The sequence below is a fragment of the Pleurodeles waltl genome, chromosome 2_1 (genome assembly GCF_031143425.1).
Source record: "Pleurodeles waltl isolate 20211129_DDA chromosome 2_1, aPleWal1.hap1.20221129, whole genome shotgun sequence".
NCBI classification, from domain to species: Eukaryota; Metazoa; Chordata; class Amphibia; order Caudata; family Salamandridae; genus Pleurodeles; species Pleurodeles waltl.
Genome location: NC_090438.1, coordinates 23,321,514 through 23,346,888, shown reverse-complemented (window position 1 = coordinate 23,346,888; position 25,375 = coordinate 23,321,514). Strand labels below are relative to the sequence as shown.

The following is a 25,375-nucleotide window of genomic DNA, read 5'->3' as shown; positions in this document are numbered from 1 at the left end:
TTGTGAATATTTCTTGATGGAAGGGGTTTTCCAAAAAGCTCCTTCTCCAGTTCTTTAAGATATAAAAGATGACTCTGATCAGCAGATTCAGAGACCTCAGTCAGGATTTTAGACGTCGAATTCCTGATATATTTCCTATGAGGGTAGAGATCTCTTTCTCGCAGTAGAACGGGGTCATCGTCTTGATGGCATGAGAAAGATGAAGTACCTGACAGGCTCTACGGTGATGTATTTTTATTAATTATTTGCTTTGCATTGTGTATGAATATATATAGACATATATCAATATAAGTGGTTGTATCCTTGCATGTGTATATTTGCTGTTTATAGATTGAAGATTCTTTATACATGGTCCTACTTCATTGTTGGACATTTTGAAAGTACACTTTTTACTATTCAAGCCTTGCTTCACGAACCTTGCAAAAAGATATAATAAATGTCTTCTTCAGATTAAGCAGTGCATTCCAGAGAATCTTTTCGACCCCTTTCGGTGTGTATATTTTGGCTCAGTCAAAAGTAAAGCAAAACAAATACAGTAAAGTACAGATCTGCTTTTTGGATTTAGACGTCTATGTGAATGAAGCGAGATTAGACACAAGACTCTTTAGGAATGTAACATTGGTGAATTAGATTTGACATGCTACTTCGGATCATTTTAAGAAGCAAATGGACAATATCCCATTTGGTGAATTTTTACGGATGAAGCGTAAATGTAGTGAAAAGAAGGAGTATGAAGGAATAGCTGAAACAATCACATTATGATTTATGAGACAGGTGTATAATCTGAACATTATCAATAAAGCTAAAAGAAGAGTTCAGAATATGACTAGAGAAGAACTATTAAGAGACAAGTTTGAAGTGACAACTTTGAATCAAGATGATCCGGGATTTGTTACTACCTAGATATAGTAAATAGGAGAGTTTATAAGACTTCATGTAAACACTGGGGAATTCTGAATTTTGATGCAAACATTGATAAGATCTTACCATCTAACACTGTGGAGATGTATAGGAAAGCACCTACAATAAGAACATTGTTGAGTCCAATTGACACTGTGTTGTATGATATTGTAACAGGTAAGGAAAGTGGAAATATAAGTATGTTACCTACAGGTTCATATAGATGCAATAATTGTATATGCTGTAAGTATGTTATTTACATGAAAGGAGAAGGAGGGAGTAGGTGATTGCTTCATTCATCAATTGCAATACAAGTAATAGTATATATGCTATGAAATGTATTTGTGGGAAAATGTATGTGGATCAACAGCGAGGAAACTTAAGATTTGCTGGATGGAACATAAGAGAGCAATAAAAAACTGTGATAAAAAATATCTGATGGCGGTACATTTTCGAGAATATCATAAAATTACAGAAATGGGTGGTATTCGTTTTATGGGCAAGACCAAGGAAGAGGTGATTTAGATAAGAACATAAGGATCAGAGAAACATATTCTAATAATGAATTACTAGCTATCTGATATGGATTTAACATAGACAGAAAATTAGATATGATGATGTAGGTTACCTTATAGTTGCCACTTGAAATTGAGTATTTTATGCATAATTTTGCATATATTTGTGGAACCAAGGTGGTTGGATTATTCACTTTAAAACGGAGCAATGTATTTCATGCGGGCACGTATTAAGAGAGATATGGAGAGACGGTGAGTAAATAGCAATCTAGTATCTATGAGAAGGGAGAAACATGGTAAAGAAGTAGCTCGAGTGAACATGCTGGTTGGTTGCAGTTACAATGATACTACAGGTTTGAATCCCCTCAGGAGCTTGTGATGTTAATAATTTGATGTGGACTAGTATTTCTCTGAATTATTGAGTTACTTAGCAAGAATCAGGATGGACACAACAAGAGGACAAAATATTTTCATGAATATAACATTTGGGCTTTTTTAAATGTATTTAAATAATTTTTAGCGAAAGAATAAGGAATAGGATTATGGTGAACTGTATGTAACCAGCTAATATGGTTAGTATGGGTTGATGAAGTGGGTCATTTACAGAAAAAAATGAAGTGGAAAGGTAATTGATGAAGTGGTTGAATCGGATCTAGAATGATCAGTATTGTTAATTTATTTTACAACATACAAAATGTGACAAAAGATGGACTCTATTATACTAATGAAAAAGGGAGATAAGTGAGGTTAGCACGATGGAGAGTGCATGTGGGTTTTGGTAGAGGATGGTACCATGGGTTCATTCACCGCTCGTGGTAGGTGTTACTAATGAACATTACGTTTTAGGTTTCTTTTTAGATGGGATAAAGGATGCACTTTAGAACAGTAACGTTTGTGACTAAGAGAAATTAATTGGCAGGGCGATAATGCATGTTGATACAAGAACACTATTGGGTCTTTGCAACATAACTTTTTTTCATTTTGATTTACTATTGATAAATGAAGAAGCATTCGTGAATAGTTGGCTAGCTAACTAGTGGAATTAGGATCAGGTGAGTTGCGAGTAAACTGGGCTGATTGCAGAAGCCCTCTGTCTTTTTGCCCCGATTTTTTACTTTTTGCTGGTGTTTTCCTGATTCTGATGGTGCCCTAGGTGATACTAAGCAGTCCCAGGGCCTGTGCACTGTGTAAAATGAGTATGCAAATTAGGCTAATTGTAATTTGCTGTTTCAACCCACCTTTAAGTCCCTAGTATATGGTAGGGCATGTAGGATTAGTGAGCACCGCCACAAAATCAATGGAGTAAAGGATACCGGAGACATGAATTTTCCATTCCTGTCGCTGGCAGATGACTCCCCCACCCCCCATCTTCCCAAGAGCCCCCCACCCTTGCAAAATTTCTATTCCCACCTCTCCGAACCCCCAGTAACCCCCACACGTACCTACTCTCCATCCCCTTGATCCCCGTACTTACCCCCCAGCCATCCCCACATACACGCACACACCCACACGCACCCACAGACATGCACACACTGACACTCACTCACAACACCCTTACACTCACGTGCACACACACACCACCCCCCCAAATCCATACACGCACAACACCCCCACTCCGACAAACACTCACTATATTCACCCCCATTGACACGGATACACACTCCATCCTCCCACACCCTCCTATCCTCAACATACATACACACACAACCTGTCTACATGCATGCACACACGCACCCCGACCCAGCATTCATATTCACCTTCATACACATCACCATCACCACATTTACACACACACACCACACATGCACAAACACTGCCCCTCTCCCCCATTCATGACACATATACACACACTCACAAACATCCATTCACACACCACACCCCCTTCCCTTGCGGAGGACACTTACCTCGTCCGACGAGGTGCTCCTCCCTGAGGGGACGGGACAGGTTGTAATACAGCTGGCAGAGTCCTTTTGACAGAGCGGGGCAGGCGGTGGAACTGCCTCAGTGCCTCCAGCTGCCAGCACGACTACTGGAGGATTTCCACCCAAACTGTGGTGGAAATCCTTCAGTACTTGTAATATGGCAGTCGGAAGACTTCCAGCACTGGCAGTCTTCGGGCACCCGCAGCTTTGACAATCTGAAGAAAAGATCGCCGAAGTCAGAGTGACCACCTAAGTCTGAAGGTGCGACCAGATGACCAGATTGGCACTTTTAATTTATAGAAAACATGAATTCTTTAAAAATTCATACCTCCGGTTCCCCTTATCCAATTTGAACGATAAAAATATAATCTATTTTTATACATTTTTATAAATTGGTGTTTTTTTAACTGCTTTGCACACCAGTTTTCTAAGTTAAGCCTAACTGCTCGTTGTCAAGCTACCAGGGATAGAGCAGGGATTAATTTATTGAGACCTAACTGGACCTAGTGGGGGTTAGTGGCCTATTCCTAAGTTTAGGTACTTACCTGGCATTACCAATAATCCACCTTCCAACATGAGTGTAATGAGTTAATCAGTTTTATTATATAAAAGAGATGAATTTGCTCATGTCAGTGTGTAGCTACTTGATGTAGGAGAGAGGACGATACCGGAAAGTTACACAGTAAGCTGAGAGGACTGGGCAGGTCAGTTTGTGAAATTTGTTTTGTTTAGTTGATTTGAGGTTCCCGCAGTGACTGACTAAGGATAATGCTGGGACTCCTAACAGTTTGGACTTGTATTTGGATATTAACAGATGTGAGTTATATGCAAGAGGTTATAATTTTGGTGAGAGAGGAGCGTGGAAATGTAGATGATTACAAGTGAGACTAGCAAGATGTGATGTGGAGGTTAAAGATAGCTGTGCATGGCAGTGGGGATTCATTGCGTATCCTTGCCATGTGAGTTAGTGTATCTAAAGAGAATTAACTTAACTGAATTTGATGGCCTGATGAAAGTTAAGAAGGAGATATTTTGGTCTTTTGTGTGGTGAGAGTTTGCAACAACCATTTAATAACTAAGGTTGGATGTAAAGAAGTATGTCACAAATAAATGTTAGACTACAAGAGGGAGTAATTGCTATAGTGTATGACCGAATGGTAACTGTGTACACAGGATAATGAATGAAATGATGACCTACCCTCACATACTGGGAACAGGCAGGAACAGTTGGAATATATGTAAATGTAATTTTTATGATATCATGATATTTACAGAATTTGCGTAAAGTAATTAGGATATTTTTTGTAGGAGCCTGTATTTTGGGGATTTTAGGAATGATGAGCTATGAATACTTTTAGAGGGAAACAGGAGTGTTAAGGTGAGATGGTGTTTAAAATCACGATAAACATTATGGGGGTCATTCCAACCCTGGAGGTCGGTGATAAAGCGGCGGCTAACCCGCCAACAGGCAGGCGGTAAAAAAAAATGAATTCTGACCCTGGCGGGAAGCGCCAACACAAACCGCCACTTTAACACTCCGACCGCCACGGCGGGACAAACAAACAGCGCGGCGGTCACCGCCAACAGGCAGGCGGGAGACAATGTATCGCCCACCCTATCACAACTCACCAATCTGCCACCTTTTCCGGGGCGGGAGCACCGCCGATAAAAACACGGCGGAAACAGACTACGAATGGGAAAACGCTCACCTCTATACACTCCACGAGGACGGAGGACAGCATGGAACCCGAATTAAACATCCTACCTGCTCTCGTCTACCTGCTCATCTACCACGAGTACGAACTCCGGCGCAGACGATAACAGTGAGTACCGCACCTACGACACAGGGGAGGGGGAGGAGGAAGGGTTACGGGCACACACATACGCAATACACCCACCCCCCAACTATCTACACACCAATGCAGAGCACCAAGTCAAAGTGACACCACCCAACCCCCTCGGAATAATGAAAAGATATAATTAAAGTGAGAAACCAAATAGATGTATAAAATAGGTTCATTGAAGTCATGGTAAAACAGGAAAATGAATAAAAAAAAAACAAGTTAAAACATTGCGTAAACGACAAATAGAGGCAATAAGTCCTGGCCAGTCACTGAAATTTCAACTGTCCGTGGGCCAAAGTGTATCAACAAATGGGCAAAGCCCACACAGGAGACCTGAGTCAGTTGGAGAGAACACTGCAGGGGCATCAGATGATAAAACTACAGGCATCTCAGGGGGAAGGGAAGGGGGGGCACCACAGCCACATGAGTCCACGACGCCAGATCCACGACGGGGCCACTATGCCCACTGTGCCATCCTGGGGAGTGCAAAGCCACAGTGTCTTAAGTCTCTACAGTGGGTGGCTTGCCCACTGCCATATCCTGGGGAGTGCATAGCCACAGTCTCTCAAGTCTCTACAGTGGGTGGCTTGCCCACTGTTACATCCTGGGGAGTGCAAAGCCACAGTCTATCAAGTCTCTACAGTGGGTGGCTTGCCCACTGTTACATCCTGGTGAGTGCAAAGCCACAGTCCATCAAGTGGATAACAGTCTCCACAGGCAATGGAGGAGGCAGGGTGGCCCGAGTGCAGCGTGAACAGTAGCTCGACACAGAACCGGCACTGTCAATGGGCCAGCGGTGCTTGAGACGGCGGGGCCCAGCGGAGCGGTGCTTGACAGGAAGGGCCCAGCGGAGCGGTGCTTGAGACGGCGGGGCCCAGCGGAGCGGTGCTTGACAGAAAGGGCCCAGCGGAGCGGTGCTTGAGACGGCGGGGCCCAGCGGAGCGGTGCTTGACAGAAAGGGCCCAGCGGAGCGGTGCTTGAGACGGCGGGGCCCAGCAGAGCGGTGCTTGACAGAAAGGGCCCAGCGGAGCGGTGCTTGAGACGGCGGGGCCCAGCGGAGCGGTGCTTGACAGAAAGGGCCCAGCGGAGCGGTGCTTGAGACGGCGGGGCCCAGCGGAGCAGTGCTTGACAGAAAGGGCCCAGCGGAGCGGTGCTTGAGACGGCGGGGCACAGCGGAGCGGTGCTTGAGACGGCGGGGCCCAGCGGACCGGTGCTTGACAGGAAGGGCCCAGCGGAGCGGTGCTTGACAGGAAGGGCCCAGCGGAGCGGTGCTTGAGACGGCGGGGCCCAGCGGAGCGGTGCTTGACAGGAAGGGCCCAGCGGAGCGGTGCTTGAGACGGCGGGCCCAGCGGAGCGGTGCTTGAGACGGCGGGGGCCAGCGGAGCGGTGCTTGACAGAAAGGGCCCAGCGGAGCGGTGCTTGAGACGGCGGGGCCCAGCGAAGCGGTGCTTGACAGAAAGGGCCCAGCGGAGCGGTGCTTGAGACAGCGGGGCCCAGCGGAGCGGTGCTTGACAGGAAGTGCCCAGCGGAGCGGTGCTTGAGACGGTGGGGCCCAGCGGAGCGGTGCTTGAGATGGCGGGCCCTGTTCAGCGGTGCCTTTCTGCACGGCGGGGCCCTGTTCAGCGGTGCCTTTCTGGACGGCGGGGCCCTGTTCAGCGGTGCCTTTCTGGACGGCGGGGCCCTGTTCAGCGGTGCCTTTCTGGACAGCGGGGCCCTGTTCAGCGGGGCCTTTCTGGACGGCGGGGCCCTGTTCAGCGGTGCCTTTCTGGACGGCGGGGCCCTGTTCAGCGGTGCCTTTCTGGACGGCGGGGCCCTGTTCAGCGGTGCCTTTCTGGACGGCGAGGCCCTGTTCAGCGGTGCTTGTCCTGCAATTCAAGGGAGTCAGACCTGGCCAGGACTCCCTGCTCAGTCGCCCTCCGACCGTGCCGTTGCTGGACCCTTCGTTGACGGTGTCCTGGGCCCTTGGCTGTCCTCCCTCACACCCGGGATGGGGCTTGTGGTGCCCTCTTGGTCCGCGCTCCTGCTGGCTGACTTCTCCGCCCTGCTGCCCTTGCCCTCCTTCGATGTGGCTCTCTGGGCCTTGCCTCCCCTGGATGTTGTGGCAGGTGAAGTGGCAGAACTTTGGTCCTTGGGGGCAGCCGTGTCAGGCTTCTCGCGGCGGCCCCTTACTTTACGGGTCCTCTTTCCGGGGGGGGGCTGGCTGTCCCCTTGCTGCTGACCGATGTATCACTGCTGGCAAAGGGGGGACTCCAAAATCCATGCACCACGGTGACACCTGAACCCGGGCTGGTGGTGGCTGAGGTGCTCTTGGGACTCTTAGCAGATGGAGGGGGTGGGTCAGGGGAGGGAAAGAGGTCAAGACTGGAGAGGTAAACCTTTTTAGGACCAAGGTAAAGGGTAGGTGCAGTGGTTATGGGAGTGGAGGAAGAGGAGGTGGTTGTAGGAGAGTCAGGTGTGCTGTCCTTGGGTGAAGGTGCATGGGCTGGAGGCTGTCGTGAGGTGGTTGGCTGTTGGGTGGGTGGCTGCCTGCGTTTGTGTGTCTTGGAAGAGGGGGTGACAGACACAGTGGGAGAGGACACAGGGGACGTGTAAATGGCAGTGGGGGTGGTGACTGCACGTGTGCGGACTGTACTGGAGGGTGTGCTGGTGATGGAAGTACTGGCTGTTGGTGGTGTGCATTCAGGTGGGAGTGGAGACGTCACATGGAGGGAGGAGGGAGACGAGGAGGTGGGGGACACAGAGGTGTAGTGGCTGTTGGCATGTCTGCATCTGGGTGTTGCTTGGGTGAATGTTTGTGTGATCTGTGGTGCTTGTGTCTGGATGAGCTGCCCTTGGGTGTTGAGGTGTGTGCAGGCTGGTCTGATGGTGTGGATGGGATAGGCTGAGGAACAGGAGACAGAGACAGGGTGGAGGCAGTTAGAAGAGGGAGGCTGGAAACAGGGACAATGGCTGCCGTCAGTGCTGAGGCCAGAGAATTGAACGATCGTTGATGGGCAGCCTGACCCGAATGAATGCCCTCCAGGTATGCATTGCTACGATGCACCTCCCTCTCTACCCCCTGGATGGCATTCAAAAGGGTAGACTGCCCAACAATGATGGTCTGTAGGAGGTCAATGACCTCCTCACTGAGGGCAGCAGGGGTAACAGGGGCAGGGCCTGAGGTGCCTGGGGCGATGGAGATGCCCGCCTTCTTGGGCGAGCGGGCACGGAGCGAAGGCTGAGGGGCTGGTGGGTGGGCGGAGCTGGTGCGCTGGGTGGCGGCTGTACCTGTAGAGGCGGGGGGCATGGATGTTGCCGCCACCGCTAGGGAGCTCCCATCCGAGGACGTGTCGGTGTCGCTGGTGTCACCACAGGTCCCCGTTGTGTAGCTCCCCTCGTCCTCCGTATCACTGGTGGCCTCAGTGTCTGTGCCATGGCCCACCGAGGCCTTGTGACTTGCAGCTCCCTTGTGCTCCGGTGCCAATTCTCCTCCGCCTGATGATGCTAATGCACACATGCACAAGAAGACAAAGAAAAAGGGTGGGGGGAGAAATAAAAACAGGTTGAGTGCATGCATTGTCCACACCGTTGGCGGAGAGGACAGACACAGGAGCCTCATGCACTAAGCCGCGCAATCGGGGTACACTACTCAGTACTTGTGACTAGGCCAACAGGTCTAGGGACAACAAACGCACACATGGGTGATGCAGGACCATGGATAGCTGCACTTGTCACCCTACAGAGGTGGTGGGCGGGGGCACAGGGACATGGCTAAAGGAGAGGACTACACTACAGAAAGCGCCCTGGCCTAATGTCACCCACAGCCCTCCTCCCCCACCCAGGCACCTCCACTGCGCGTAAAGATAGCTGAATGTGCTGGTACTCACCCCCTTGTGTCTGGTGTGATGTCCTCACGCGCCCATCCAAATCGGGGTAGGCCACCGCCAGGATCCGGGACATCAGGGGGGTCAGGGTACGACTGGCACCCCTCCTAGGTTGGGAGGCCATCCCCAGCAGTGACTTGGCGGTCTTCCTGGTCCCGCGGCGGATGTCCTCCCACCTCTTGCAGCAGTGGGTGCCCCGTCTGTTGTGGACCCCCAGGGTCCGGACTTCCTTGGCGATGGCCCACCAAATGTCGACTTTCTGATGGGCGCTGACCTATTTGACATGTACAGGGTGGAATTGGAAATATCATCATTTTTACGCATGTTAGATGTGATTGGCCCCCCCTCCCCAACCTTGCCATGTGGCACATGCTCTCATCTGTCGTGCCTTGCACTCGTCATTCTCTCCCCACCCCACCATCTTATATCCACCCCACTCAACACAGGCATAGCCCATTCAACGTGCACACAGTGTACTTACCTGTTGGTCTGGAGGACCGTAGAGTAGCGCATACTGGGGGAGGACCCCATCAACAAGTTTCTCCAATTCCTCAGATGTGAAGGCAGGGGCCATTTCCCCAGTCGCAGCAGCCATAGTGTCTCCCAGACCGAGGTCACAGCAGCACTTGCAGTATAGGTCCTCTCCTGTGGATGATCAGGTCTCGAGTGATTAAGCAGATAGAAAATGGCGGTCACGCCCACGGCGGTGCGTACCGCCGTGGTGCGTCCCGCCGTGGTGCGTCCCGCGACCGCCGGCGCACCTAGTCATTGGCTCCTGAAACCCATAGGGTTCAATGTTAACCAATGCGGCTTGGCGCCGCGGTCTTTGACCGCCTACCGCCACGGTGTGTCACGCCAGCGCATTGACCTCACATCCCACTGTCACACTTCTCAGGTCAGGCAGCTGCCATTTCAAGGGCCCACATGGCTTAATTTCTACTGCGTCACACAGGCCTAGGCCTTGCATTGCCACTCATACAAGCCATTCAATGCATAGCGATTCGTGTACTGTGCAAGCTGTAGTTACGTACCTGTGGGTTGCTTGACTCAGTGCTCCATGTTGTCCTTCCTAGGCACCGTCCGCTGGGACTTGCGAGGAGAAGGAGGAATCCTCCCGTGTACCGACCGCTGGTGGACCTGTCGACAATGGAGGAACGTCATATTATACTTCGATACCGACTTGACCGAGCCACTATACATGAACTGTGTGCCCAGCTGGAGCCAGCACTGATGTACCCCATCCGCCAACCCACAGGAATTCCCCCTCTGGTGCAGGTTCTGTCAGTCCTCCATTTTTTGGCAAGTGGGTCTTTTCAGACAACAGTGACCATGTCATCAGGGATGTCTCAGCCTATGTTTTCTAAGATTTTGTCCAGAGTGTTGTCTGCCCTGACGAAATACATGCGGAGCTACATTGTTTTCCCTGAGGAGGGTGATTTGGCCACTGTGAAGGGTGACTTCTATGCCCTTGGACATGTCCCCAACATCATTGGTGCCATTGATGGGACCCATGTGGCCTTAGTACCCCCAAAAGACGATGAGCAGGTGTACAGAAACAGGAAAAGTTATCATTCTATGAATGTCCAGGTGGTCTGTTTGGCTGACCAGTACATCTCCCATGTAAATGCCAAGTTCCCTGGGTCAGTGCATGACGCGTACATCATGCGAAATAGCAGCATCCCCTATGTGATGGAACAGCTACAGAGACAACATGTGTGGCTAATAGGTGACTCTGGTTACCCTAACCTGCCGTGGCTACTGACCCCAGTGAGTAATCCCTGGACCAGGGCAGAGGAACGGTACAATGAGGCACATGGGCGATCTAGGAGGATCATAGAAAGGACCTTCGGGCTCCTGAAGGCCAGGTTTAGGTGCCTGCATATGACAGGTGGATCCCTAATGTACTCACCAAAGAAGGTGTGCCAGATCATCGTGGCCTGCTGTATGCTTCACAATCTTGCATTGCGACGCCAGGTGCCTTTCCTGCAGGAGGATGGTCCAGATGGTGGTGTTGTAGCAGCTGTGGAGCCTGTGGAGAGTGAAGAGGAGGAAGACGACGGGGACGACACGGACAACAGGGACACAGTTATACAACAGTATTTTCAGTAGCACACAGGTAAGAATCCCCCACGCCATTTGACATTTACTTCAGGCCTCCTGCATCTCTACTTTCTGTGTTTCCCCCCAGTTCCTTTCAACTGAATTGTGACTTTCCCTTCCCTTTCCAGAGCTGTATGACCCACTGCGTGACTTCTGCTTTGTTTTCCCATGGAGTAAAGCACATTGACATTGGTATGTTGTCATCACAATGTAACTGAACATTTTTGAACCGTTATGTGTAATACATTTGTTAAGAATACAAGCAGACTCCTGAGTGTTTTAAGTGCAATTAGTGATTTATTTAAAGTGCTACATATAGGTCGATGATAGTTAAACGGTGATGGGTGGGGGTGGAGTAATGTCCATGGCAGAGTCCAGTTCTCAGTCGCACAGGTGCATTGTTCATATGCCTGTGGAAGGATGGAGCAGGGGCAGTTCAAGGTTGGACAGGGTGACAATGTGGGACAGTGGAATGACATCAGGGGGTATCTTATGCTGGCGGGGGTCTTGGCATCCTACTCTGTCTTCCTTTGTGATCTCAGGTTCCTCTTGCGGGGTGGTTGATCTTCAGCAGGAGGTGGGGTTCTGGTGGCCTGTCGTTGTGTGGGGGCCTCCTGTCCACTAGCGCCGGCGGAGGTGGTAGGCTGTTCCTGGTCCAAGCTGGTGACAGGGGCCCTTTGGGGTGCCAGATGGTCCCGCAATGTGGTGACTATTTGGTTGAGGGTCAGGACGATGTTCCTGAGCTCCTCTCTGTACCCCATGTACCGTTCCTCCTGCTGTGCCTGGATCTCCTGGAACCTGGCCAGTACCGTCGCCATCGTCTCCTGGGAGTGGTGGTATGCTCCCATGATGGTGGTGAGGGCCTCTTGGAGAGTCGGTTCCCTGGGCCTGTCCTCCCCCCCCTGTCGCACAGCAGCCATTCCAGTTGCCCTGTTTCCCCGGGCCTCTGTCCCCTGGACGGCGTGCCCACTACCACTGCCCCCAGGTCCCTGTTGTTGTTCGGGTGTTGGGTCAGCCTGGGTGCCCTGTAGTGGCGGACACACCACTGATTGACCTGTCCTGGAGACAGAGGCATGGGCCCGCTGGGTGGGAGCTGTGCTGATATTCCCAGAGGGGGTTGGGTCTGCTGTGGCCTGTGTCTGTGTGTGGGGAACCGACTGTCCAGAGGTCCCCAATGGTCCGGGCTGGTCATCAGGTTCTAGGTCGACAGAGCTGCTGTCCTCACTGGGGGCCTGTTCTGGGGGTGGGATGGACAAATCTGGACCCTCCTGGCCGGTGTGTTGGCGTTCGGGCCCTGCAGGGGTAAAAGAGTATGGTTATTGCTTCAGTGTGTTCCATGGCGTGCGATTTGTGGGTGCCCTTGTCCCCCAGTGCTGGCATTCCCTTGTGGGAGGAGTTGTGAGGGTGGTTTGTGGGGGGGGGGATGGGTATGTGCAGTGGTCATGCATAGGTGATGGGTGTCGATGGTTTGTGTTGGCATTCAGGGTTTGGTTTTGGGTTGGGTGGGTTGTGCTGCTGACACATTGGCAGGGACGATGTGTGCTGGGGGGTTGGGGGTGAGGGTGGGGGTGTGGGTTGGCATGCTGGTGGTTGGGGGGGGAGTAGTTGGGATTAGACTTACCAGAGTCCATTCCTCCGCCTACTCCAGCGAGGCCCGCAGGATGCAGGATGTTCAAGACCTCTTGCTCCCATGCAGTGAATTCGGGAGGAGTGGGTGGTGGTCCGCCGCCAGTCTTCTGCACAGCGATGTTGTGTCTTGAGACCATCGACCGTACCTTCCCCCGTAGGTCGTTCCAGCGCTTTCGGATGTCTTCCTGGTTTCTGGGATGCTGTCCCACAGCATTGACCCTGTCGACGATCCTTTGCCATAGCTCCGCCTTCCTGGCTATTGTGGTGTGTTGCACCTGTGTGCCGAAGAGCTGGGGCTCTACCCTTATTATTTCCTCCACCATGACCCTGAGTTCTTGGTCCGTAAACCTGGGGTGTCTTTGGGGTGCCATGGGGTGGTGTGGATGAGGTGTGGGGTGGTGTTTGTGGTGATGTGAGTTGTGGTGTGTGGTGATGTGTGCGTAGATGTGGTGTGGTTGATGAAGTTGGGTTCCTGTGTGTGTTGGGGTTTGCGATAGCTGTGCTCTCTCTCTCTCTCGCCTTCTCTCCGATTTTCTAGTAGTGGGGGTTTGTGGGTGATGTGGGTGTGTGTTTTATAGTTGCTTGGATGTGTGGGAGTGGTGTGTGTGTGTGTATCAGGTGTGTGTATTTCGAATTGTCCAATGTGGCTGTGTTTTGTAAAGGTGTGTGTATTTTGACCGCGGCGGTGTGTACCGCCAATGGAATACCGCGGTTGAAAGACCGCCGCGTGGGTTCGTGAGTCGTAATGGCATGGGCGTGTTTGTGTTGGCGTGGCGGTGGAGGTTTGGTCATCTCCAGTTTATCGCTGCCCGCTGATGAGGCGGCCTTCCGTGGATGTCGGGTTTTCGGCGGTTTGGCAGTTGGAGGTCAGAATGACCGTGGCGGTTTACCGCGGCCGCGGCGGTATGTTGGCGGCCTTCTGACCGGTGGTAAGGGCCTTTTACCGTCGAGGTCAGACTGACCCCCTTTGTTTTTTAAATGGTGAATTTGTTTCCTGATAATAGCTAAGCTGTTCATATATTCTTTGGACATATTTAGGATTGTTCTCAATTTTGAAGTGTCTCATCAATTGACGGATTGGGGTATTTAATTAAATTGATTTTAATGTATTGCTTAATTTCTATATTTTAAAAGTTTGGAAAGTCTATATTTAGAGGAATTAAATGTGGGTAACGTATTGTTTACAGAAAAGAAAATAATTGGACAGAAGATTGTTGTCTTTTCATTCATAGGGGATGTATTTCAAAATGGTGTGAATGCAATTTAAGTTGATGAAAATGAACTGACATAGGGGGTCATTCTGACCCTGGCGGTCTTTGACCGCCAGGGCGGAGGACCGCGGGAGCACCGCCGACAGGCCGGCGGTGCTCCAATGGGGATTCCGACCGCGGCGGTAAAGCCGCGGTCGGACCGGCACCACTGGCGGGCTCCCGCCAGTGTACCGCGGCCCCATTGAATCCTCCACGGCGGCGCAGCTTGCTGCACCGCCGCGGGGATTCCGACCCCCCCTACCGCCATCCAGATCCCGGCGGTCCGACCGCCGGGATCCGGATGGCGGTAGGGGGGGTCGCGGGGCCCCTGGGGGCCCCTGCAGTGCCCATGCCACTGGCATGGGCATTGCAGGGGCCCCCGTAAGAGGGCCCCTACATGTATTTCACTGTCTGCTGCGCCTACAGTGAAATACGCGACGGGTGCAACTGCACCCGTCGCACAGCTTCCACTCCGCCGGCTCGATTCCGAGCCGGCTTCATCGTGGAAGCCTCTTTCCCGCTGGGCTGGCGGGCGGTCTGAAGGCGACCGCCCGCCAGCCCAGCAGGAAAGTCAGAATTACCGCGGCGGTCTTTCGACCGCAGAACGGTAATCTGACGGCGGGACTTTGGCGGGCGGCCTCCGCCGCCCGCCAAGGTCAGAATGAGGGCCATAGTGCCTAACATAATGATTTGTACATTATAGGTGGGAAACAATAATTTAGGCAATAAAAAAGTCTTTCAGTTAATACTGGAGAATTAGGAGTCACTACAATATATAAAAAAAATATATATATAATTGTGTAATTGTATGTGACTGAACATAATATTGGGTACATAGTATGATAAATGCTCTAGTTAACGTTCACAAAAATCTTTTTTTGGAGTGTTTTATTATGCTATCAAGTATGAATAAGAAATGATGGATAATTTCTGTATTTTGAAGCAGCCCTGAAGACGCATGGTGAGTGTGAAACATGTGTTGACTGTGTATGCTGTATAAGGTATACCCAGAGACATATTGAATAAAAGAAGAAGTGCTAAACAATCAGCATTTTGTGATTTTGGGGGTCATTACGAGTGTGGCGGTCTTAAGACCACCACACTTGTGGTAGCGATCAGAACCACCACAGATATGGCGGTCCAACCGCAAATTACAACCACCAGCTCCACCAGGATCATGGATCCCAGCAGCCTAGTGGTGGCAGAGATCATAATCCACAGGGCAGCACTGGCAGTAACACCGCCATGAAAAGGCTGGTGGAGAACAGGTGCAGGGGGCTCTCCTGCCTAGCACCATCACAATATTTACTGTCTGCTTTCAGACAGTGAACTTTGCGAGGGTGCTGGTGCATCCTGCGGGCTACAGCATTGCCGCCGGCTCGATTACAAACCAGAGACAATGTTGTCGCCTGTTTCCTGTCTGGAGTTTGGCGGACGGGCTTTCCTGTCCGCCGAACTCAAAATGAGGCCCTTTGTGTTCAACTCAGTATTGTTATTTTTGTAATTGATACACACATATATATATATTTATATATTCACTAAAAAAACATATTTTACAGGGGTTGGAGGGACGTTATAGTTAAGAAATAAAACAGAAATTCAATTAAGAAACCAAAGATTACAGGGATGTTATATTTAGGCTCATGTTTCAAACATGCAAAACCATAGAAATTCACCTGTTATAGTTAGAGATATTTCAGATAACTATAACTCGTGCCCCCGCCATGCAGTTTTTTAAGCAGCAATGTTACCTCAAAAATTACTCTGATACTACCAGTGATGATATCAAAGATGTCTTGAATACTTTAATTTGTAGGGGAAATAGCAGTGCATGGTGAGGGCACGAGTTATAGTTATAGTACCCTGGGACATAGCAGAAGCCAAAGGTTACAGGACGTTATACTTAGGCTCACTTTTTAAGTGTACAAACCCAGTGCAGCGCCACTTTCCTTACACCCGTTAACGCCCTCCTAACGCCAACATGTGTACGCTTTATCTAAGATACGGTGCACCACGGCAGTAGTTAGGGAAACTAGCGCCAAAATGTTTGATGCTAGTTCGCAGCTTTTCAGGAATAGGGTAAAAATTGTTGACATTAATCCTGCAAAGCCCATTGAGGCCCATTGAAAACAATTGTGTGCCTCCTTTTAATGCCTACTCTGAGCAGACGTTAAAAGTGCTGAAAAAATGCTGCAAAGAAATTTCTTAGAACGCCCCCTTTGCATACATTATGACTGGCGCAGGCATAATGTAGCGCAAAGGGTTACAAAGTGGCGCAATGCATGCATTGCGCCACTTTGTAAATTTGGCACAGTGATTTTGGCTTTGTTGGCCCTCATTAGCGTCAATAAAAATGACACTAATGTGGCGCAAGGAGGCGCTAGGAAGCTCTTAAATCAGCCCCCATGCATTAAAAAAACAAAAACAAAAAAACACTAGATCCTATGTTCCCTTATGTGTTTCGGCCACTTCCACTTGTACATACACAATGTTGTGAGGGTGAAAAATGAAAAACAAATGCACAGGGGCAGGGAAACTGTACTAAAAGTGAAAATAATTTTTGAAAGCTGGGAGTGGTGGATAGGAAATGACAGGAAGGAGCATTGAATAATCACCATGAGGGAACACAACCAGATCCGATCCAACATGGTTTCACACATGTGTTGCACGTCACGCCATTTTGCACTATTTTCATACAAAATGTGCATCATTTTCTATAGCCAGAGATGCACATTGCATTATTATGTGAATGTAATCATTAATTTTGGGAAATTTTGCATAATTGTGCTAGCTGTAATAATGCAGAATTACACACATCTAGTTTAAAGAGGAACTGAAAGATCTATTGCAGCATGTCACACATTTAACTATCCTTAGTCTGGCTTATAGTTTGACGGTTGGAGTTATGTACTGTCCTACATTGACCAAAATAATTCATCTGCCAAATTTAGACATGCCCTCCAGCCCAGCGTACATCATAACTAGGAATTGTTGTTACACCAGTTACTGTAAATGCATTAAAAGCTGAAAGACAGCTATGTTAAAATGACGTAGTTTTACGTCAAACTTGTATTTATTTTTATTTTCAAAAACAAAATCTCAAAGCAGAATTTTGTTTTTGAACACAAAAAGCAATGTCCCACTCGCCATAGTCTTCTCTGGTCACCCTTGATTCTAATAATGCAAATCATGTGTCAAGATCCATTTTTGTAGAAAACAAGCAGTTGCAAGTTTTAAGATTGTTTTCTGTTGGATTTCTGTCATTTAAAATGGACTGAAATGTCTACACTTTCATTAAATTCTGAAACGAATGCAACATTGGCCCTTCATCCACTATCTCACATGTCCAGTCTTTGCTATTTCCTTTCGGCCTTCTTCTTGATATTAGAAGTAATCATCACTCCTTCTTGTAGAGTATCTGTCTTTATAAATGTTTAAGTTCCTAACTAGTAGAATCAATTATCTAATCAGATCTAATTTCTAAAACTGATTTTGCAGCAAAACTGAACTATCTAAATAATGACATATTTGTAATTTAACAATTGACCTCAAGATTTGTTCTGCGTCTGGCAAGGGGCTGGTAGTGCTCACCTGTGGCATGTCATTTTCACTAGAAAGGTTGTCTTCCTTCTGCTTACTCAAGAATATTGTGCAACTGCCAAAAGGTAATACCTTTGTTGGTGAAATTGAAGGGAGTACTCTAATATTCTAGCAGCTACTTTCGCATTTGCATTCAAGCTCCTAAGAACACATTTACAAATCAAAATTATCTAACCACAAGTGTTTATCTCAGATTCTCTTGCTCTATAGTGATATCACTGAGGCTTTTCTACTGAGTTGCTGATGTTTTTGCAGCATCGTCACCCTGCCTTTTTGATTGACCATTTGTAGATAATGGTCAGATTTTTCGTATTCTTTGCCTTCTGAATTGAATACTCTTAGTGCATCTTAGGGCACAGTTTATGCCTTCTGAAGTCTTTCCTCTCTGAGATGCTCACTTGGGAGTTTTGAAGATCCTTGAGAAGTGTCACATGATGGAGAATCTGCTGAACTATGGGTAAGATCACCGAAAAAGAAAGTACAGTTTAGTGCAGAATACATACCCGTTGCCCTCAATTTCACAAATCGTCTTTGCTGCGTGAGTCCAGTCCGTAGCGCCAGGTGCATTCGTCCTCCATTTCTCTACCTCTGAGATGCAGACATCAGTTGAGCAGGATAAAATGATGTCTGTGAAACACTCACAGGCTGGAAGAGCCAATTGGAATCAGGGAAGGATGGACATTGCAATAATCAACTCTCCCTTCACACCACCTGCTAAGAAAAATGTCCATTGCTTTGATTATTGATACTCTTTAAAAAGTTAAAAGACTTTTTCATTTAAAGAATCTGTTGGTCCCAGTTTACTGCACATTTTCAAATGAACATTGATAGGCAATTGTATGAAAGAGATGAGAAAAGAATAAACACAGAAAAAAGGTAAATCCACATCATGGCTTATTGACTACCTCATGGCAGGCTCCGCAGTACTTTATTGTTGTATCTTTGAAGCGACTATTTAGTGCTGCAAATCAGGCTTGACATAGCTTTTGTATGTTTCCCTGCCCATGATGCATGCAGTCCACAATGTAGAGTCATTCCAAATATAAAAAGACACTTCAGGCACATATTAAAACATATTGGGATGAGAACTAGGCTTTAGTCTAATTGGTTCAAATATTGTGGGCTGCCAGTATTGCCTCTCAAAAAGGGCTGATGACGGGGGATCGATTTGAACTGAAAGGCATGTTTGTGAAAAACAACTCAGACATGAAACAACTGATTCGGATCTCACCAGGCAATAAATAGCTCTCTTGATACCTGGGCAGCAGGGTCAGTTAATATCAGAGAAGTGTACACTTAATTCTTTCGTTATCATGGAGGCACAGCAAGTGTTGACCAAGTAACAGCAGCACCAATATGAGTGAAGGTAGAAGCAGAAAAAATTCTAGTCTGCAATAGCAGCCATACAGAACATCATAGATAGGCTGGCAGCATACAAACTTGAGATGTCTGAGGCTCGTATTATGAGTCTCTCCAGCTAGGAGATGCAAACAGATGGATGAAGAACTTCCAAAGAAGCTGGAGGTCCCCTCTCACTCCCACAAGGGTAGTCAACTACTAGAAAGTAAGTTTAGGTGAAAGTAAATACCAGATATTTTTCAACACTCCCGACATGTAAATCTCTGGGGAGAATGGCTTCCCTGGTCAAGGGATCGGTAAAGAACACATGCTTCCCATCCTACTGATGCTCTTTAAGGAGTGAAAATATATATCCTGCCTTAATGCATCTCTCTGAAAACTCTATAATTTCACTCATTTGCATAGAGAGGAAATATCCTATGGAATGCAGTAGCTATCATCCCCTATCACTGATTAACAATGACCTCAAAATCGTAGCCAAAATCTTACCTGCAAGGTTCCATCTTTAGTCCATGATTCACAGGTGGGGTTTGTTCAACGCCGAACCTCCTGAACCATCTCCAAAGCTGGTCCATCTCCTCCTGAATGAAGCACTGTCAGTACCTCTGTCTACAGAGAAGAGTGGGACTTTCTTTTTAGGACTACGAAATGGGTTTGGCCCATCTCATGATTTTATGACTTAGGACACATGACTATATCATAACTCAAATGAATCAATGGGGCCTCTTATCATGCACATTTCTAGTTGGCATGTGAATCCTTCAGGGTTTCCCACTGTTGCCCTTACTTTTTCTATAGGCACTCAAGCCAATGAAGCCATATTGGCAGAACTATGAGGGCTGAGATAGACCATCATCTTCATGGTAATACTACTATATGACATAATGTGGGTCTGAGAATTGTTGGTGAGTCAGGCTACTGGGTGAAAGGGGGAGCTAAGCACATTGCTAACTTTGGCCAGTGCTAACTGCATTGATAACATTGGCCTCTTCCTCAATGATGGGACATATCATTGTTTGAATCATTTCATTCTGACTTGGTGGACATTGAAGCCTTACTTGGCACACCTGGTTTAGTTGCATTACCTGGCAGACATGTCTCTTTCCAGATGGGTATGTTTCCTAGGACAACATTTTCATCATTTGAAAATACAAGCTGACCATAATGAGAGACTTTTATGCAGTGAACAGCTGGACAGAAAAAAGGAAAATAGTGTAATAGATAATCTAACTGTTATGAATGCATGTGAACATCACAAGAGGGAGTTGGTGTAAGCAAGTAGAAACAGAGATGCTTCTAAAAAGTATGATTATTTTTAGGGGAGAGAGCATAATACAATGATTTGCAGTGAGGAGATATCACAAAATAACTATTGGCACATTGACCAGTTCACCGAACGGTTCACTGAGGATGATAGGATTGCAGCTAACAGTGTCCCAACCTTTAATTTCCTCGAAATTCTACTAAGATTGCAGTGTAAGATCACATGCTAATTTCTAGAAAGTGTTGCTTATTCAGCTGACAAATTGCCCTTTTTACTTTAAATGCTTGATGTTTTCTTTGAGAAAGCATTGACATGAAGAAGATAGGTTTTGAGGGGGCAGAGATGGCATTGTGCAAGATGGTCATCTTCTAATAGAGATCCATCAACCCAACCATACAGATCTAAAAACAGGGATTAGTACCACCCCTGTTACTGAGAAGAGTGATGAGAGAATCAAGGAACAGACTAGCTCTGAATAGGTAACAATACATATGACAAAATCAGTGTCAATAGCATGATTGAGCTGGATTATCCTATGCATCACTCAAAGCTCAAAACTTATTTATACAAAATAAAAGACAAGCACTTAACTTCAATGACATTTACTGAAATTAATACACCATTTTGAAATATGTCAATATTGCAACAATAATATCAAATAAACTAAAAAGATTCATTATGAAATAAATAATGTCACAGAAATGTTAAAACTAGTTTAAAAATAAACACTTTTTTAACCCCTTCGCTGCCAGGCCTTTCCCCCTTCAGCCCTCAGGTGCCGAGCCTTTTTAGGGCTATTTGGGGCAGTTCATGTTAGGCGCTCATAACTTTTTGTCCACATAAGCTATCCACACCAAATTTGCGTCCTTTTTTCCAACATCCTATGGATTCTAGAGGTACCCAGAGTTTGTGAGTTCCCCTGGATTAGATCAAGAAATTAGCCAAAATACAGCAAAAATGGGAAGAAAAGGGCTGCAGAAGAAGGCTTGTGTTTTTCCCTGAAAATTGCATCAACAAAGGGTTTGCAGTGCTAAAATCACAATCTTGCCAGCTTTCAGGAACAGGCAGACTTGAATCAGAAAACCATATTTTTCAACACAGGTTTGGCACTTTACAGGGACTTATCCCATCTTCACTATTTTTGTGCTTTTAGCCTCCTTCCAGTTAGTGACAGTAATGGGTATGAAACCAATGCTGGATCCTGGAGGCTAAACATTTCTGAAAAGTAGTCACAATTCTGAATTCAGCAAGGGGTCATTTTGGTAGATCCTACAAGATTTTCCTACATAAAATAACAGGTAAAACAAAATAATTTTGAAATTGAGGTGAAAAAAAGAGCCATTTCTCTCCATGTTTTACTCCGTAACATTTTCCTGCTGTGTCAGATTTTCAAAAGCAATATACCGTTACGTCTTCTGGACTCTTCTGGTTATGGGGATATATGAGGCTTGTAGTTTCATCAAGATCCCTAAGACCCCAGAGCCAATAAAGGAGCTGCACCTTGCAATGGGGTTTCATTGCATACTGTGTACACAGTAATTTATTTGGTGAAATATAGAGAGTGAAAAATAGGTATCAAGGAAAACCTTGTATTTCCAAAATGGGCACAAGATAAGGTGTTGAGGAGCAGTGGTTATTTGCACATCTCTGAATTCTGGGGTCCCCATACTAGCATGTGAATTACAGGGCATTTCTCAAATAGACGTCTTTTTTACAGACTGTCTTACATTTGGAAGGAAAAAATGTAGAGAAAGACAAGGGGCTTCTATTCTGTGTTACCCCAAGTCTCCCACTAATAAATGGTACCTCACTTGTGTGGGTAGGCCTAGTGCCCGCAACAGGAAATGCCCAAAACACAATATGGACACATCACATTTTCCCAAAGAAAACAGAGCTGTTTTTTGCAAAGTGCCTAGCTGTGAATTTTGGCCTCTAGCTCAGCCGGCATCAGGGAAACCTACCAAACCTTTACATTTTTGAAAACTAGACAAATAGGGGAATCCAGGATGGGGTGACTTGTGGGGCTCTCACCAGGTTCTATTACCCAGAATCCTTTGCAAACCTCAAAATGTGGCAAAAAATACTTTTTCCTCTCATTTCGGTGACAGAAAGTTCCGGAATCTGAGAGGAGCCACAAATTTCCTTCCACCCAGCGTTCCCCAAGTCTCCCAATAAAAATGGTACCTCACTTGTGTGGGTAGACCTAGTGCTAGCGACAGGAAATGCCCCACAACACAAAGTTGACACATCACATTTTCTCACAGAAAACAGAGCTGTTTTTCGCAAAATGCCTAGCTGAGGATTATGTCTTCTAGCTCAGCCGGCACCCAGGGAAACCTACCAAACCTGTGCATTTTTGAAAACTAGACACCTAGGGGAATCCAGGGTGGGGTGACTTGTGGGGCTCTCACTAGGTTCAGGTACCCAGAATCCTTTGCAAACATCACAATTTGGCCAAAAAAAACCCTTTTTCCTCACATTTCGGTGATAGAAAGTTCTGGAATCTAAGAGGAGCCACACATTTCCTTCCACCCAGCATTCCTCCGAGTCTCCGGATAAAAATGGTACCTCACTTGTGTGGGTAGGCCTAGTGTCCGCAAAAGGAAATGCCCCAAAACTTTATGTGGACACATCAAAATTATCAAATGCAAAACTATCTGTTTTTGCGGGGGGCACCTGTGATTTTGGTCCTGGGCTCAGCAGCCATATAGGGAAACCTACCAAACCCAAACATTTCTGAAAACTACACTTGCGTGGATCCCCCAGTGTTTTCTTACCCAAAATCCTCAGTAAACCTCAAATTTAGCTAAAAAAAATTCATTTTTCCACATTTCTGTATGGGATCACCGCACCAGGACAAATTTCCTGCCATCCAACGTTCCCCCAAGTCTCTCGGTAAAAATGATACCTCATTTGTGTATGTGGGCTAAGTGCCTGTGACAGGGAAGAGCCAAAAACATGTCGAAATTGAGGGGGAACCAAAGAGGGTCCAAAAGGGCAGTTTGGGAAAAAGAAAATCGATTGACAAGTGGGGCAGAATCTTTATCGGTATAGATGACAAAATGCTGGGTAGTAGGAATTTGGTGGATTCCTGCAGATTCCGGAAGGTTCCATCACAAAAATGTAGGAAAAATGTGTGATGTCTAGCAAAGTTGGAGGTTTGTAGGGCATTGTGGGTAAGAAAATGGTGCTGGGTGAATCTGAAGCACACCACCCTGGACCCACCCAGCTGTTTAGTGTTCAGATGTGTCTAGGTCTTGTGGATTTTTCTACATGACAGCGTCCCAAAGTCCAAACAGTGCAGCCCTCACCATTCCAAGCGGGATGATTTGGGGAATTAGACAAGCTCTTGTGGCCCAAATGTAAAACCAAAACTCAGAATATTCAAATTTCCTCTTGCTTCCTGTGGGATAACATGTTTTAGTGTGCACGGGAGAGCTGAAAGACTGTTACCCCCTTAAGTTGAAGTGGGGGTATAACCATGCCCATACTGGTTGGTAGCCACCACCCCACTATTTTTATTTATTTTTAATTCTCTGGCATTTAGTACACTTTCTGCCCCCCAGGGAGTGGATTGAGGGTAATTGCCCCATTTGCCCACCAGTGGGCAGAAAAACGTTGGTCCCATTTATTTGGGGTGGGGGTAAAAACAAAATCTTCTCTGATCTCTGGTGTGCTTTCTGCCCCTGTTAGGGGCAGAAGGGCCTTCCAAAAGTAGGCTGATCTGCCCTCAAGGGGACAGATATGGCCAACAGTAATGTGCCCCCATGGGGAGCGACCCTTGCCACCCCAAACAAAACACACAGATGCACTCACACCAATCCCTGGTGTCTAAGTGGTTTCTGCACCCCCTTGGGGGCAGATTGGCCTAATAAAAATAGGCCGACCTGTCCCCAAGGGGGGAGAAATGGCCTAAAGTTAATTTTTCCCTCAGGGGAGTGACCCTTGCCTAAGGGGTAGCTCCCCACACATAAAATACAAACAAAAAAATGTATCCCTGGTGTCTAGCGTTTCTGCACACCCTGGAGGCAGATCAGCCTAATTATAATAGGCCGTCTGCCCCCGGGGGGCAAAAATGGTCTTCAAATAAATTGCTCCCCTGGGGAGCAGCCCTTGCCCAAGGGGCCACTCCCCTTATGTGTAAATAATGAAGAAAAACAATCCCTGTTGTCTAGTGGGCATTTCTGCTGCCCAATTGCTTCACATTCGGGCAGCAGAAATGCTGAGAGAGACATCAAAGGAAAGGAAAGGCCTTTCCTTTCCTTTGATGCCTTTCTCGCCCCCTCCACATGATCGGAGGAGAAATGTTTTTGCATTTCTTTCCCATCCGCGCTGAAAGCTGAGCTTCCAGCACGGAGGGGGCAGCCAGATCTAATCTCCAAGGATGATTTTTTGCCATCTCGGATTTTTAGAGAATGTTGCTTTCTGGGTTTGATTTTTGCCACACATCACAGGAAGTGGTCACACCAGAGGGCAGTGGCCTGCACCCCATTTGACAGGAACACCCCTCTCCTTCTCTCTCCAGGATAAGTATGGCAGGGCTGCCCCGCAATTCATATCCCTACTAGAAGAAAATACTGGAGAAGAGGTACTGCCCTGCTAAACCCCTGGTCTGCACCTAAAGAAGTGCACTCACAAGGGCTGCACCAGCTGCACACTTTGGGCTTTACCAAGAAAAGGACTTTGCCTTGCGTCTACAACTCTAGGAGTGGACTCGCTCTAAGCTACGGGTACAAAGGGGCTGACCAGAGTCCTCTGCATCAAGGAGGAAGGGCTATTTGTCATGTTTGTGATGGAGCAATTTAGCCTCCATTCTCTTTGCCTTTACACAATGTTGAATAAAGCTAAACATTTCCTTCTCAGCCAGGTCTGGAAGGATGGATCTATTTTAATCTTTGACTTTTTAAAATACAGTTCAAAGTCCTGGAAAATAGTATGTTTTGTGGAGTATTGCTACCTATTTCTTCCTAATAAATTCTCAGTTGGTTGTCTAAAGCCTACATTGCTCCATCTTATGGAACAGGAAAATATTAATTTCTGGTTCATATGTAAGGGGCTGATTGCGAACTTGCAGTTTCAACCGTCAGACCACCAAAACAATTGTCAGGAGGACGCAGCCAAGCCGGCGG

The 25,375-nt window shown here is 47.3% G+C and overlaps 1 protein-coding gene across 1 annotated transcript in view; it reads right to left on the bottom strand.

The window, feature by feature from the left end:
• LOC138259276 (nicotinamide N-methyltransferase-like) overlaps positions 1 to 25,375 on the bottom strand; it is a 199,628-nt gene that overhangs the window by 97,509 nt on the left and 76,744 nt on the right. The window contains exon 5 of the mRNA XM_069206896.1: positions 18,127 to 18,268. Coding sequence (XP_069062997.1) covers positions 18,127 to 18,268 — 142 coding nt within the window. The remainder of the gene's footprint in view (positions 1 to 18,126; positions 18,269 to 25,375) is intronic.